This window comes from Halichondria panicea, chromosome 17, assembly GCF_963675165.1.
Source record: "Halichondria panicea chromosome 17, odHalPani1.1, whole genome shotgun sequence".
Lineage (NCBI taxonomy): Eukaryota > Metazoa > Porifera > Demospongiae > Suberitida > Halichondriidae > Halichondria > Halichondria panicea.
Window position 1 is genome coordinate 2,255,412 of NC_087393.1, and position 14,453 is coordinate 2,269,864.

Here is a 14,453-nt window from a genome sequence, read left to right on the forward strand (position 1 = left end):
TTTCAGAAATTACTCTGGTGAGACTGTCCAGCACTTGTTGTGACCATGCATGCATGAACTCATATTTATATACTTGTAAAAAGGACAGCCGAGACAGCTTTGCAAAATTAGATGTCATGTGACTAAATCACGTGACCATTTGATAGGTGAAGTTGGCTGAAAAACGCTCTCTGAAAAATTCACCTCATCCGGGGGTTGAAGGAGCTGCCTTCGGAGAGCCAAATTTGGGTATTTCCAAGCTACCACCCACCCGACCGGAAGGTTGTCCAATTAACGAATATTTGGCCTTAAACAGTAGCATTGAAAAACGTCGAGGTGGTATTTACAAAACTATAGTCCTCATGCAGGGTCTGGATTAATTAGTTTCAAAAAACTGTTATGATACGCATATAATCATATTGTAGATGTCTGGCTATTTGATTCGAGCCCTATATATTCAAGCACAGTACAGCATGCATGACGCGAAAGAAGTACACATTTTTAATCTTATAGTGACCTGTAGCATTTCCGTCGACTGTGACCAGACTCACGACCATTTGTGACAAGGCCTAGGAAAACAACCCTTATGGAGCAAACTAATAATGTTCAGTACACTACAAAGTAAAATATTTAGAGCTATTTTAGGATTTTGGTTTTCTTTCATAAGAAGAAACTTCAATATCTCCTCTAACTTAAAAAAAAATTTTTTGATCCGAAAATTTTTTTGTATAGCCGTTACAAGGCAGCCATTGAAATTTTTCATGCTGTTCTTGTATGCGGATAGAACTTGGAACATTAGTTTCTCAAAACGGTAGGTCAATACTGTCCCCCTTTCACCCGAAAATATTTTGGGGTAGGAAGGTGCAAAGTGAGTGATATTGTAATCAATTTGAAGCTTAAGCACTGCTTTATTTAATTAAGCAATAAAATACAATTAATTAGTTTGCTCCATAAGGGTTGTTTTCCTAGGCCCTGTCACATTTCTGGATAAAAACCCCTCAGTGGCTATTTCCAAACACACTATCACATTCCTCACATCCTCTCTTACCAAGTACTCGTCTTGGGTGAATTGAAAGTCAATGGCTGGGGAGGGAAGGGTCTAAATAATATATAATACGGTCAGCTATGTATAGTTAACGTCAATTACTGCGGAAGTTTCATGTGATAAATTAATTACAAATGCAGCCACTGTAGATACCGGGAAGCATGCATATGATCATAAACTATAAAACACACTCATGCAACTATAGATCACCTTTTGTCAGTGGTATATCTATGTATGTATAATACGTATATATATATATACTCAGATAAAGACCCTTACCAACGCTTTCAATAATCTCTTGAATTCTTCTTGGCTATTCCCTGCACGATATACAGAAGCAGACACATGCAGTAGTCATCACATACATACATAATTATACACTACATATATATACTTGCCTCTCTGTGCAGTTGAATATTAATTACGTCTATAATAGTGATCAGGACGGGGTTGATTGTCATTTGATTCAATACAGCAAGCCCAATATCATTGTTAGTATAGTCTTGTACAACACCCAAAAAAAGTATTAATACAGTTTGTGGCACAGTAGATGCAATACTTAATACAGATATAGATCTACTATTGAAGGAAAATTAGCAGGATACGGATACTCACCGCATTGCACAGGCTGTATTATGTTCTCAGTAAAACGTCTTATTCGATAAGATCTTTCAGGAGTATGCATGTCTTGCAAACCGGGGATTTCCTGTGGTAATATTATCTCCAGTATCATCGCCCTCTATTCCGAGGCCGTCCAAGTCAATGGGGGGTGGTTCCAACTCATCGAGGGCCTCACCATTACCCTCAAGTGCCAGCCTCGAATGTGCAGCCAGGAGGATACTAGTGACATCTGCCTCGCGCGTAGCAGGGATTACAGCCTGTCAGCATGCATGCAAGGTTTGTTAGAAAATGCACTTACATTACAATTATTATGGAAATGCTTATCGATACTGTATTAAGGTACAGTTCTTGCCAGTACGTAATGGTGGGGTGACAAAGCATTTTGAGACAGTAGTTTCTCAGAGGCAAGTTCAAGTATGATGACTAATAGATGCCATAATTCTTCATAGTGAAAGTCAATGTTGAGTAAACACTCATACAATTTGAGTAATGGCCCTCGTTAAAAATTAGATACGCGTTCCGGAAAACAATTAAGCGCCCTTTCTACAATGGCTTCTATTTGCCAATATTAGTAACCAGGCAATTATCTGCAGATCAGGTGGCACAATCGTACTATACCGTACTTTACTAGATCTACCACTAACCAGGTCCGTCGAAGATTGTGACAGAAACGTTAATCAGCGGAGCTTCACGAATGAATTCCAGCTGGGTATACCGTTGGTATCCATGACTACTAGCTTGTTGATGGGAGATGGCAACCTTTTTTGGAGCATTGGAGCATTTTTATGTATCTGGTCAATAGCAATACTGATCAATTGCAATAGCTACGTTCATTATGCCTCGGTGCACATGCGCAAGCAAGGTATACGGTATAGACTCTAGTGTATTTGGTGTGTGTGTGAGTGTGTGTGTGTGTGTGTGTGTGTCTAGACTGACACAGCTGGCCTGCTCAAGGATCAATGAAGTGCAAGTAAGAGTTTCTATAGGCTTCTAGTCATGTTTTCTTGGATTTTAATTCGTGGATTTGCAAAATAATGCTTTTCTCGAGTTATGCCTACTTGGAATGCCATTGCAGCCTTTTCGGAAGAGCACATAGCAATCATGGTCGATCATTACCACTCTTTGAGTTTGCATGCAGCATGCAAATTAAAAAATGTTCGTCATGATTTGTGTATAAAATTAAGCTGTTAGTAGCTTTATCAGTGTTATGTAGCTTTGGAATTTCCACCGAGGCATCAGCACCTGTGGTGATTTTTATTGTTTGATATGAATGCTTCTTCAGAAATACGTATTATTGACCATTTAGGTTAGATTTTGCACCTGCATATGACTGCCATGTTCGTCATGTCAAGAATAGTGACCACTCTGTTGACGTACGTGATGCCACCATTAAAAGGAACATTAACCTCATCCACGCTGCAGGCCAGGGTTGTGGCATCCTCCAAACTGAGAGTGCTTCTCTTCATTCGTTTAACATACTCCACTTGACGCCTAACTCTGGCACTCTGGGCATATATATACACGATTCACAGTGATGTGTTACTACTGTTTCCTAGAGAAGGTCATGTAGCAACATTTTTGAACGTTTAACTTCAAGTGATTGTGAGATATCCAATAGCAGAGTGAGTTCACATCATCCTGGAGTTTTGAGTAGTCAGATTGTGAACTGATTGACCTGTAGAGCGCGATGTCGTCAGCATACATTACTATGCTGCTCGATGACACACAGTTGGCGGCCTTATCAATATAGATTAAGAAGAGTAGAGGGCCAAGAATTGACCCCTGAGGGACTCCTGAAATCACAGGTAGGAGGCTTGATTCTACACCATCAAGAACAACCAGCTGGAGCCTTTACGTAACAAGAGCAGAGTGTAACAAGAGAGTCTAATATTTACGGTGGCCCTGAGCGCTACTCTAGTTGGTAGTTCGTACTTGATAGTTCAAACGTGTATAGTTGGTAGTTCGCAGTTGCTACTTGATAGTTCAAATGCGTAGTTGGTAGTTCGCAGTTGCTACTTGATAGTTCAAATGCGTAGTTGGTAGTTCGCAGTTGCTACTTGATAGTTCAAACACGTAGTTGGCAGTTGGGAGTTGGTAGTTGGCAGTTGGCAGTTGGCAGTTGGTATAGTTGGGAGTTGGGAGTTGGGAGTTGATAGTTGGGAGTTGGGAGTTGGGAGTTGGTAGTTGGCAGTTGAGTTGGGAGTTGGCAGTTCGTAACCTTTAAACTTTGCAACGATAATTAGCCTGCTTTTTATGATACTGGCACCGATATCTAGCTGGCCTAAGACGTCAATATTAATCTTATATGTAGGTAGCAGGGTGTCATACAGGATTTTGAAGTAGAGGGGGGAAATAAGAAAAGTAACCAGAAAATGTTGCTAAAAAAAAGGTCAACTGTTATTTCAATACCCTTATAGTATGTAAAATTGCCAGCTATGGACCCTCAGTCAGCAAAAAAGGGGGGGGAAATTGGAGATAGGGGGGGATATCCCCCCTTTCCCCCCCTGTATGACACCCTGGGTAGGGAGATCATTTCAAGTCTAATCCTCTACCTATATTCCCAGATCCCAGCAGGGAGGGGGGAATTATAGAAACAGGTTTTGCATGGCACTTTTAGATTCTATTGAGGCTATTTAAAGTTATGGTTAACAGATTAGAGGCAGTGCAAAGATCTACATGTATATACAACATTTGCTAACTGCAAAGTTTAAAGGTCACGAACTAGCTACTCTACCAACTGCCAACTCCCAATTGCGAACTACCAACTGCTAACTACCAACTGCCAACTGCCAACTGCCAACTGCCAACTACCAACTGGAGTAGCACTCAGGGCCACCGTAAATATTCAATATTCAGGAGGTACGACACGCGGTTAAGCTCACGTGGCTGGTAGATCTATGTCTTTTTTTTTTGTAGGCCCCAGGTGGGGTAAAAATAATTATTAGAGAATGGCATGTACAGTGACAAGGGTACACGTAAAATAGTAGATTATTATTGTTAATATTAATTACTGTCCTGTGAGATGGGATTCTGCTGAGATCAGGTCAATCTCAATGTCCTGGCTGCATGTCCCACTGACGATCTTGCACCTCTAATTGCTTGGATGGCTGAGCGTATAGGAGGGAGAAGGTTAGGCGACATCTTAACCAGCATAGAGTTTTATTGTAGGTGATGTCCTATTTCTGGGCGAGTAGTGAGCTCAGGCGTTTGTAGAAGAGTGATGCTTCTACGCCCATGCCTCCTGTAACTGATAAAACTAACGGTGTGAAAGAGGAGTGTTCAACTTCCTGGACTCTTTGCTGATATGCCCGTTTTTTTCCAGTTTGTGTTTTTTGTATGTTGCTGCATGTGACTGGTTTCTGTTGGAGGGGGCGAGGGGGTTGAACACTCTCACATCAAAGTATGTTTTTTGGAATCTTCCCCCCCCCCAGACACCATTGGCCGATATATCCAAACGTGCGTTTTCTTGGCTGTTCGCTGAGGCCCCGTTGAGTTGGTCCGCGCTCACAGGTTGTAGGTTGGGCTCCAGACACACTTCACTGCATACTTCCATGAGAAGGGATGCTGTGGTATCTCATATTTCGTTGTGCCTTAACGTAGGAAACCCTCCTTTGGCACAAGAGAGGGCGTGCTCCACATTGAAGTTTTTGCCACAGTCGTATTTGGAGGGCAAGCGAGTTGGGGTCCAGCCATAGCGTAGTGCCAGGGCATCTTGGAAGGCCGACTTGTGTAGTGTGAATCCATGTTCCGATATAGTGGGAGAACCGTGAGCCAAGTAGAGGCTCCTTTTGTCTTGGATAGCTCCACTGCCTTCTGGAGCCAGCCCGGTAGCATAGAGGCTGCTTCTTCTTCTTGTCTGTTCCTGTTGTCCTTACTGACCTCTCTTTTCTTCAGTTGATGATCACGGACTATGTTATATCCATATTCATTGTCTTGAGCTAGGATGTGGTCAGTGAGGGATGAGGTGACTGTGAGAGAGTACTGCAGTTCCTTGTCCGCTAGCTTGGAGGGGATAGTTATTGCTAGTCCGCCGAGCCGAGCCGGTAGAGCGTAAAAGTCGCATTCAACACTGTTTGGAGGTGGTCTTCCCGTAATGGCTGGTATCAGTTTAGTTTGAAGTGTGTTATCCAGTGGGATTAATAGGTGGCTCATGTTGAGTACGACCCGGCTGAGGTATGTCCATTTACTTAGGAGGCCATGAGTAATGGCTGAGTAGGCGGCATGTGACATGCATTGTGGTTGCAACTTCGCTATGTTACTGAGGGTGTTGATACTAGATGACCACAGTTGTACCTTAGTGTTCACGTATTCAAAGTTAACTAATTTGCAGCAGCAGTAACATGAAGTGGCTACTTTATCACAAGAATCAGGGCGGGATGTGCAGGCAAACTTGCAAATTTACTGCACAAAACATAAGCTCACATGATGATTCATTAGTGACCTTTTGACCCTGTCCACCCTCCTCTTAATTAATTAATTACTCAGCCATTACTCATTAATTAGTCTGGGCTCAATCCTTGCGATCTTTAACAGTTGGGTCCAGCACTACTTTGAGTTTTGTTGGGCAGGGCTCATCTGTATAGATCTAGACTTTAAAATTTATATATATATACACACCATGTGTTTCGGTGCTGATCCGGAGGAAAGAAAAAAGAAAAGTTCGAAAGCCTCATACGAATGCGTCATTCTTATGTAGAAACATGCACATGCAGGTTGATGGTCAGGGGATTGCCGATTACATGAGCGTCACCCATAGGTATAACGAGAAGTAGTGCTGGACCCAACTGTTAAAGATCGCAAAGATTGAGCCCCACCCCCAACTAGTTGGAGCATGCAAAGACTATACCAACCCACAATGTTTTCGAACTTGTTGTTACTTCAGTGTGCAGGCTCTTCCAACCCTACTCTTCCCCATTTGAAATGCAATTGCAATATTTTAAATTGAGAAAGTTGAAGTGCATGCGTGGCATCCGATTTGTTGCTAGTTTCATCAGCGATGTTAGGAGCGGATGGAGCGTCTTATACTATGCATTGTAATTGACTATCGTTTTAACCACATTAATTTCCTTGTTTGTAATGTGCTAAGTGCTCTGTATATGTGGCTGATAACGCGTTTGATTGAATAATGTTAGCAGCACTCAGCGGTTTGACATAATTATATATATGGCATAATTTGTACATATAGCTAGACGATACAGAATCCGCGTAGTAAGATGCTCCATCACCTTATCTGCTCCTGGTGATGTATATACTCATTAATGAAATGTTGGTTAGAGACACACGGAAAAATGGGAGAGTGTTGTTTGGTAGTACCAAGGGCGTATAAAAGAAGAAAGGGCATGCAACAGCAAAAGATCAGAAGTCAAACGTGGGCCGATGAATGTGCATGAATGTGCTATATAAAAAGAGAAATTTCGCACTTATGTGTAAATTCACACATTAATCCGCCCACATTTGAATTCTGCTAGCTACGTGTACTAGAGTTGCTAGTTGGGCATGATCCGACCTTCCGTTAGGACGGGAGATCGGGTTGCGAAAGTGACACAGGGCCAAAAGAGTTCATTTACAGTAGTATACAACGTTGTACACTATCAACTTTCTTTGTAAACTATGAAGGAAACTATTGTAGATGAACTAAAATTCAACAACATTGTAAACTATGATGTACACTCGCAAGTACAAACATAGTTTACAAGCTGTAAACTACCACTTCTGGCCCTGTGTGATTTACTGCAATGCTGTTCTTTTACTATTATCTCACAGGTTTAATTAGTCAATATACTCACGGAAATGTAGATCTGATCTAGGAAAATGGGTTTGGCTTATAAAATGCATTGTATGTAGTCTATAGGATCTACATAATATTATTATACACAGTAGAACTTCTACCATTAACGACCACCTCCTAGAGCACAGGTCCGAATGACTTCAACCACTAATTATTTTAAGGAAATTGGCCCGACAATGCTACACTCGTTCAGTTCACTGTGTTGCCGGTGTAGAGAGTTTGTTCAATACCGATTCTCATTATTTGTATCCTCTGGTCTGGAATCGAACTCCTTGCTCATCAGGTCTGTTTTTTCACACGCCTTTTCAAAGCTTGTATGAGCTAAAAAAGCAGCAGCGTTTTATGAAGGTTCCACTGTATCATGCATTTGCACACAATTACATGCACACAATATTTGGTTGACTCTGCATTCATTTGTATAAGGGATGGTACCACCATGTAGCACAACTTCAGTGAAGAAGCATCATTATAAATTAGGTACGAGGCATGGGGTGCATATAATTATATAGCGCATATTAATGCATATTGCTCTATTATAGATGTGTGCATGGTTAATACTCATACATACAATCCAGGTGTTCCTATGATTATCAAATATAGAAACAGTTATGACAGAGCTAAACTACCCGCTGACAGTGTATATGTTCATTGTTGCATAATAAGTATAAATATCAAATTGCTCTGATCAAGGTATATAAAAATTATTAATACAGCACATCATTGAAGATCTACATAAGATAACTTAAGATCTGCTCTAACTGCCCATAGTATAATTAAGTTTTCTGGCAGAGAAAGAATGTTCACTTTTACATGCAGCTTGCTTCTTGAAGCATTATACTACCTAATGTACAATTCTATTTGTTGTATAACCACATCTTCCTCTGATCTCACTTGGTCGCGGCATACTCGCATCTCGATATCATCAGTCAATGAATCACCAAACTCTTTAAAAAACCATGGAGGATTGTTGAAAGAACAGCAGGTACTATTGGCTCCACAGCCAGCACCATCCCATAATGGATCATCCGCATACACAAAGAAATCAGTTGGGTCTTCGGTTCCAGTGTCACAGAAATAGTCGTTACCCACAAAGTTTGGAGGCATGGTAGATTCAGAGGCAAAGTTAATGTTAGTACAGGGGCAATTTGAAAACAAAAAAGTCGCTGCTTCAGTATGTCCAGCAGCAAAAGACCAGATATGATTGCGAGGACTGAACCCATAAGTTAGACTGACACCATCAAGATAAGCATCATCTATACCTCTTGATCGGGTATTAGGCCCAAACGTATCGGTGGCAGCAACTTGATATCCGATAACCTTGCCACACACCTGCCTATAGCTAGTATTGGTTATGAAGAATGCTTCAGAGCAACCTGCTTCCTCTGCAGTCCTTCTACAAACATTCAGCCCACCAGAAAACCCCACCTCACCAAGAGTGCCAGGACATTGCACACCATTTACTCTGGTGTCCACATTGACAATGCGCAGCCAGCCTCCGGTAACATTACCGCATGTTATGTTCATGTCGCAAGTCCTCAGCAATTGAGTGCCAGAGAGTGTTTCTAACCAGTAGTCACCACTCGGAGAGGACGGATCGCAATCGAGGATTTGCTGACAGGAGGAAGCTGGGTTGAAATCATCGGCACCCGGGCAAACTGGCAAGTACAGAAGTGGATATGAATATAAATTATCAGCGTGCTGATGATTATGCAGAGGGCACTGACAATGCATTAGTCGCAAAAGTTGGAGCAGTCTAATGAAATACGCCATGCACTTCATAGGAATTCTCTTCAAACAGAGTCTTATTGTTGGTACATGCACATGCACACATGCACACATGCATGCATTGCACTTACCTAATGATAATACGACTAGATTAGAGTCGACAGATCCGATGGAATTAAACACATTCACGAAAAATACGCCAAAGAAAGTGCGTCCAACTACAGATACTATCAAAGTAGGGGTATTGACCCCAAAAAATTCATCTGAATCTGAGAGGGGTACAGTAATGTCTGCTGCCATAAACCATTGATAAGACAATTCACTGCCAGAAGCTACGACTGAAAAGATTGCTGTTGAGTTAACCGGAAGCTCTACATCAGCTGGTTGGATGAGGATGACAGGGGGGTCTATATGCAAGAAAATAATAGCAATTATTAAACTATCATTCAAAGTTTTGCAATGATGCTCAAATTTCGTATAACACATAACTGACCTGTAAATATTATAGGCTAAAATTAATAGTCACACACATATATATATATATACGTACCATCATTGTCAATAACCATCAGAGTAGTATTTGTCACATTCCCACCGGAAGTGAACACTCCGGGAGGCATCACTGTCAATGTAGTGGTTATCAGTCTGTCGTTCCCAACAATGCTGTCATCAAAAACTACTGTACTGAAGAACACCTCATTTCCAGGAACGGATCCAGCAGGGAACATCACTTGAAGACCATATAATAAATACATCACTTGAACACCATAATTATAGAGACATCAACAGCACATAAAAACAGCAAATATCAGAAGAAAAATAGCTTAATTACGTACGTGTGTTGCAGTTTTGCTCATCATCTCCATTTGGGCAGTGCTCAATACCATCACAGACTAGATCAAATGCAATGTAGCAGCTAGAGTCACTATCACACCTGAACCCCCCTGTATAAATGATATGCAAGTAGTGAGTCCGGCATACGTACTCGGGTCGCTGCTATTAGCAGGAGCACATGAAGGGGAGTATAAGCAACTACTATACAGCCCATGGCCATACAAACGTGTTGTTGTCTGACTCTGTTGTAAAACGCCCACGTCTTAAGTAGCTGTACAACGCACTCAAAAATAGTGTGGTTAGTATTGCGCAAGCAGCTGTGGTAGAATTTCTGATTGTAGCCTGCCTGCCTTAGTGTTTTTCAGTAAGTGTGACGGCCCTCCCGCATCAGGCATATGCATGTACTATAACCTGGTTTATTTTATCACCTTCCCCCCCTCCCCCATATAAATCGACAGACTACCAATACCCTTAGAAGTTGTTTTTATCACAGTGACAGCACAAAATAATATAGGCCACTCACCACATGAACTCAAAAATAAGGTTTTTATCTGTGTGTCGAGGGGATGGGCTCGAGGTTAACGTGGTGCACGAGACGCACGCTAGCCAAGTGCATTTCGTAACCAAGAGTCCATCTGAGTGCACCATTGAAACACGTGATTTTGGCTAGGTGCATGTGTTCTAAAGGATTTAGTGCTGCCTCGTGTACAGCCTACCTGGATACATTTGAGTTTTATATTTCATGGCATGTCTCAAATCGTTTGTTTCATAGCTTAAAGTAGTTATTTTAAAGCACGATCATGTGATTACTTTTTGATAGGCTGGAGATCATGTGACAGCACTAAATACCCATATTATAAACTTACTGCAGAAGAAATTTGACTCGTCAATGCCATTTGGACAGTCCACCGCTCCATCACACATCGCCGTGTTGTTGACACATATATTGCTCGGGTCCAGTGAACAAAGAACAGTACCAGTTTCACAAGCTGGAATAAAGTTCACGTGCATGCAAGTATTATAGTAATGCATGTATGTACAATTAGTTTGGAATGAATGACTCACTGCCACATGTTTGTATCGTCTCATCAGTACCTCCCGCACAATCGGGTACTCCATCACAGAATCTCTCAAATGGTAAACACATCTCTTCATTACATTGGGACATGCCAGGGGGGCACAGCAACGTAATCCCTGCAGCAGGAAAATGTAAGAGTCAATATTAGCGAAAACTAGCATTAATTCTCATACAATTCTGGACATTTCTCTTTTACTCCAATACATTGTGTTCTCATGAGCAAGAAGTATCAAAGTGTGCATACAATTATATAGGGACTAAGGGTATACCTAGAGCCAATCCACAAGAACCAACGTTTTCATCAATCCCATTAAGACAGTCTATCACTCCATCACACAGGCGGGACCTTGAAAGACATTGCGGAAAATTGCTATCTGGCAACAAACACAGTGGTAGCTCATCTTCACCAGGACAACCTTCATGTATGTATGGGGAAAGCACGTAGGATCGAACCAACAAAAAAGTGGCCAGCTAATAATTTTGGTCACCCTTCAACTGACCGCAGGCAATGACTGATTCATCTATTCCATCAGGACAGTCTACTACCCCATCACAGCCGCGAGAGTTTTCCACACAGGTCATACTCGGGTCACCAGGACACTGAATAAACCCAGTGGAGCAATCTATATATAAATAAATAATAGTAGTTAGCTGGCATAAATATATATATAAATTCAGACCCAGCTAGGGTTTTGTGCAGGCACAAGATTTCCAGTACATTACTTGGATTAATATAATTATAGCAAATTTCACCTTCCTCTTCTTTACATGCATATTTCAGTGTTACACTTATTTGCACATTTCAAGTTCACTTACTTCCACAAAATTCTCCAGGAGCTGTAGACTCATCACGACCATTGGAGCAATCTATAACTCCATCACAAAAGCGTTCAATGGGGATACAGCTGCTTGTTGAAACTGGCTCCCCAGAATTGCAGTAAATTGTACCACCAGGACAGACTATACAAACGGAAGACATCACATTTTCATTACAGAAGAGCCGATTATAACAAGGATAGGTATAATAATTATTACCGGGGTGTGTAGTTGAAAAAACCTAGAGGTGGGCCCTATATATAAACACAACGTAATATGCAGTAATTCTCATTTGGAGTCAACAGAATATACAGCAAAATTGGTCGTGTGCATGGAGCTTTGCAAATTTTTTTCAACGTACTATTATAGACTGTATAACATGTCACTGTGTTTGCAACTACATGCATACCTCAGTCCTCATAAATTAAAAAAGTGTAAGCATCAGAGGAGGTACGACAGGCGCGGTGCAGCTCAAGCAATTAGCCTTTGCTTGAGCAATAATTATCCGCCCAGGCCCCGCTCACGTCGTATGTTTTTGCTGCACCGCGCCTGTCGGACCTCTTCTGCATGTACATGTCTCGACGCACAGGACGTATTGGGACAAGTTGTGCAGTGAAGCATTGAACAGACGAACTTACAGAAAAATTGTGGCAATGGTATAGGAAAATCAGGTCCAACACTGGGGCACTGTGAATCTGTGTTTGGAGATACATCAAAAAGTGCAAAACAATAGTGCGAATTGTACAAAATCGTGTCACTTACTGCAGTCGATTTCATCGTTTCCATTGGGACAGTCTGGTTCCCCGTCACAGACATACGGAAAAGGAAGAAAACAGTTGTTTTCATCGCCACAACTGAAGCCAAGTCCAATAGGTCCTGCATGAAAATGATCGAGATACTAGATCTATCATTAATACGTAGAATACAGTCAAATTCATATAAGTCCCGCTTTTGAAATTCCAACAAGTGCTTTCTGATTTTTCACTGCGTGCATTTCTTATACCTTGACAGATAAACGATGACTCATCTATGCCATTGGGACAATCCAGCTGTCCATTACAAATTAACATATTGCTTATGCAAGTGTTGTTATCATCATTGCAAGAGAGAAAACCAGCGGTACAATCTGATAGTGTAAAGAAACATCAGTCATTTTATCTACATGGGCAATGATCACTTACTTTCACACATTACATTGCTCTCGTCCGTACCGTTACTGCAGTCTGGTATTCCATCACAGAATCGCTCAAATACCAGACACTCCGAAGCTTCTTCATTGCAGGGTGCACTACCCAAAGGGCAAATGGGAAGATCTAATAATTAAAACCATATCAATACAGGGAACAACCAAGTATCTCGACTATAGAGTATACGTGCAATAGTATAATTATAAGGTAACACCACAATTCTTGCAACAGCCAATTGCTTACTGTTGACAATTTGCCCACAGATGTCCACACTCTCATCCTCCCCGTTTTCACAGTCTATCTCTCCATTACATACCAGACTGCTCGAGATACACTGAGTGCTACCGTCAAGGAACTTGCAAACTTGCAAATCTCCCATGTTGGGGCAGCCTGCATTGAGCAGTATATGGATGCAAATAATATGTGTATAGTTCACACTGTCATCAATAGATACTGATTACTCTTATGGATACACTGATATATATACCACACAGCCAAAAACAAAGACACGGGACATTTTAAACAGGCTGGTAACAAATTTGAAAGTAAATCAGTGGAAAAATCCAACTGTACAAACAGTATCCGGTTCCCCATGCATGCACAAGCCTTTCAAAAGCAATATAATGGTAATTTTGAATGTGAATGTCTGATAGGTAAAACATCTTTTAGCTTGACAGCATGCAATGATATTTATTTACCGCAAAGGTCCACAGATTCATCATATCCGGTTTGGCAGTCAGATTCCCCGTTGCATGCGGCGGTATTGCTGAAACACTGATTCTCACCCTGAGGATCGATTACTGAGCACTGCAAAAACCCTTCACCACATTCTGTAGGCAAATTAAATGTGTGCTCTTTCCTTCCTGAGAATCTCAATTTCAATCACATTATACAAAAGACTGATAACTTGGCACACAGCAATACAGGTTTTATAACGGCATGAAAATGTGCCTAATATTGTATGTTACATGCATGCAGTAGCACATTTACTATCAGTCTCCATGGATATAGTTTATACATTCGAGACACTTACCACTACAGAACTCCTCTGATTCATCTCTCCCATTGGAGCAGTCTACATTGCCATCACAGAAATTATCAATCAGTACACAAGTAGCGCCTGAGGCTGGTTCTCCATCCTCACAGTAGACAGTGCCCCCAGGACAGACTAAAATTTAAAAAAGATGACCGTGTGGTTGGTTTATTTGTTATTGAGTGGAGTGACTCACAGTTTGATTGTGGTATGGACACTTGACCAGTTGAGCCTCCTCCAAAACATTGTAGAACTGTCAACAGGGGTTATTATTAAGTGAGCAACATGTAATCATAATTATAGTTTTGCATATGCTATGTTATAATTATAATATAGTTGGTGAGTTG

At 41.3% G+C, this 14,453-nt stretch overlaps 1 protein-coding gene and 1 long non-coding RNA gene across 6 annotated transcripts in view; one reads left to right on the forward strand and one right to left on the reverse strand.

The window, feature by feature from the left end:
• The window catches only part of LOC135351075 (complement receptor type 1-like), a 61,502-nt gene that overhangs the window by 32,029 nt on the left and 15,020 nt on the right, over nucleotides 1-14,453 (reverse strand). The window contains exons 34-50 of one of the 3 annotated variants that reach the window (XM_064549986.1): nucleotides 14,303-14,359; nucleotides 14,107-14,241; nucleotides 13,772-13,903; nucleotides 13,317-13,463; nucleotides 13,068-13,199; nucleotides 12,890-13,012; nucleotides 12,649-12,762; nucleotides 12,525-12,581; nucleotides 11,887-12,030; nucleotides 11,571-11,693; nucleotides 11,340-11,486; nucleotides 11,058-11,186; nucleotides 10,859-10,981; nucleotides 9,995-10,102; nucleotides 9,709-9,888; nucleotides 9,290-9,565; nucleotides 8,078-9,088 (exon numbers count right to left, since the gene is read on the reverse strand). In XM_064549986.1, coding sequence (XP_064406056.1) covers nucleotides 8,271-9,088; nucleotides 9,290-9,565; nucleotides 9,709-9,888; nucleotides 9,995-10,102; nucleotides 10,859-10,981; nucleotides 11,058-11,186; nucleotides 11,340-11,486; nucleotides 11,571-11,693; nucleotides 11,887-12,030; nucleotides 12,525-12,581; nucleotides 12,649-12,762; nucleotides 12,890-13,012; nucleotides 13,068-13,199; nucleotides 13,317-13,463; nucleotides 13,772-13,903; nucleotides 14,107-14,241; nucleotides 14,303-14,359 — 2,945 coding nt within the window. In that variant the 3' untranslated portion in view covers nucleotides 8,078-8,270. Of the gene's footprint in view, nucleotides 1-496; nucleotides 538-1,027; nucleotides 1,063-1,303; nucleotides 1,345-1,639; nucleotides 1,787-8,077; nucleotides 9,089-9,289; nucleotides 9,566-9,708; nucleotides 9,889-9,994; nucleotides 10,103-10,858; nucleotides 10,982-11,057; nucleotides 11,187-11,339; nucleotides 11,487-11,570; nucleotides 11,694-11,886; nucleotides 12,031-12,524; nucleotides 12,582-12,648; nucleotides 12,763-12,889; nucleotides 13,013-13,067; nucleotides 13,200-13,316; nucleotides 13,464-13,771; nucleotides 13,904-14,106; nucleotides 14,242-14,302; nucleotides 14,360-14,453 lie in introns of those variants that run through there. The other 2 variants (XM_064549984.1, XM_064549983.1) reach the window with 2 other exon arrangements.
• On the forward strand, nucleotides 1,663-13,466 carry LOC135351095 (uncharacterized). 3 transcript variants are annotated; one of them, XR_010399384.1, is made up of 6 exons: nucleotides 1,663-1,921; nucleotides 10,864-11,201; nucleotides 11,410-12,759; nucleotides 12,898-13,005; nucleotides 13,127-13,280; nucleotides 13,337-13,466. It is a non-coding gene; the product is annotated as an uncharacterized LOC135351095 (long non-coding RNA). The 3 variants fall into 3 exon arrangements; XR_010399385.1 differs by having other exon boundaries at nucleotides 11,410-12,089; nucleotides 12,476-12,759; nucleotides 12,898-13,280; XR_010399383.1 differs by having other exon boundaries at nucleotides 12,898-13,280.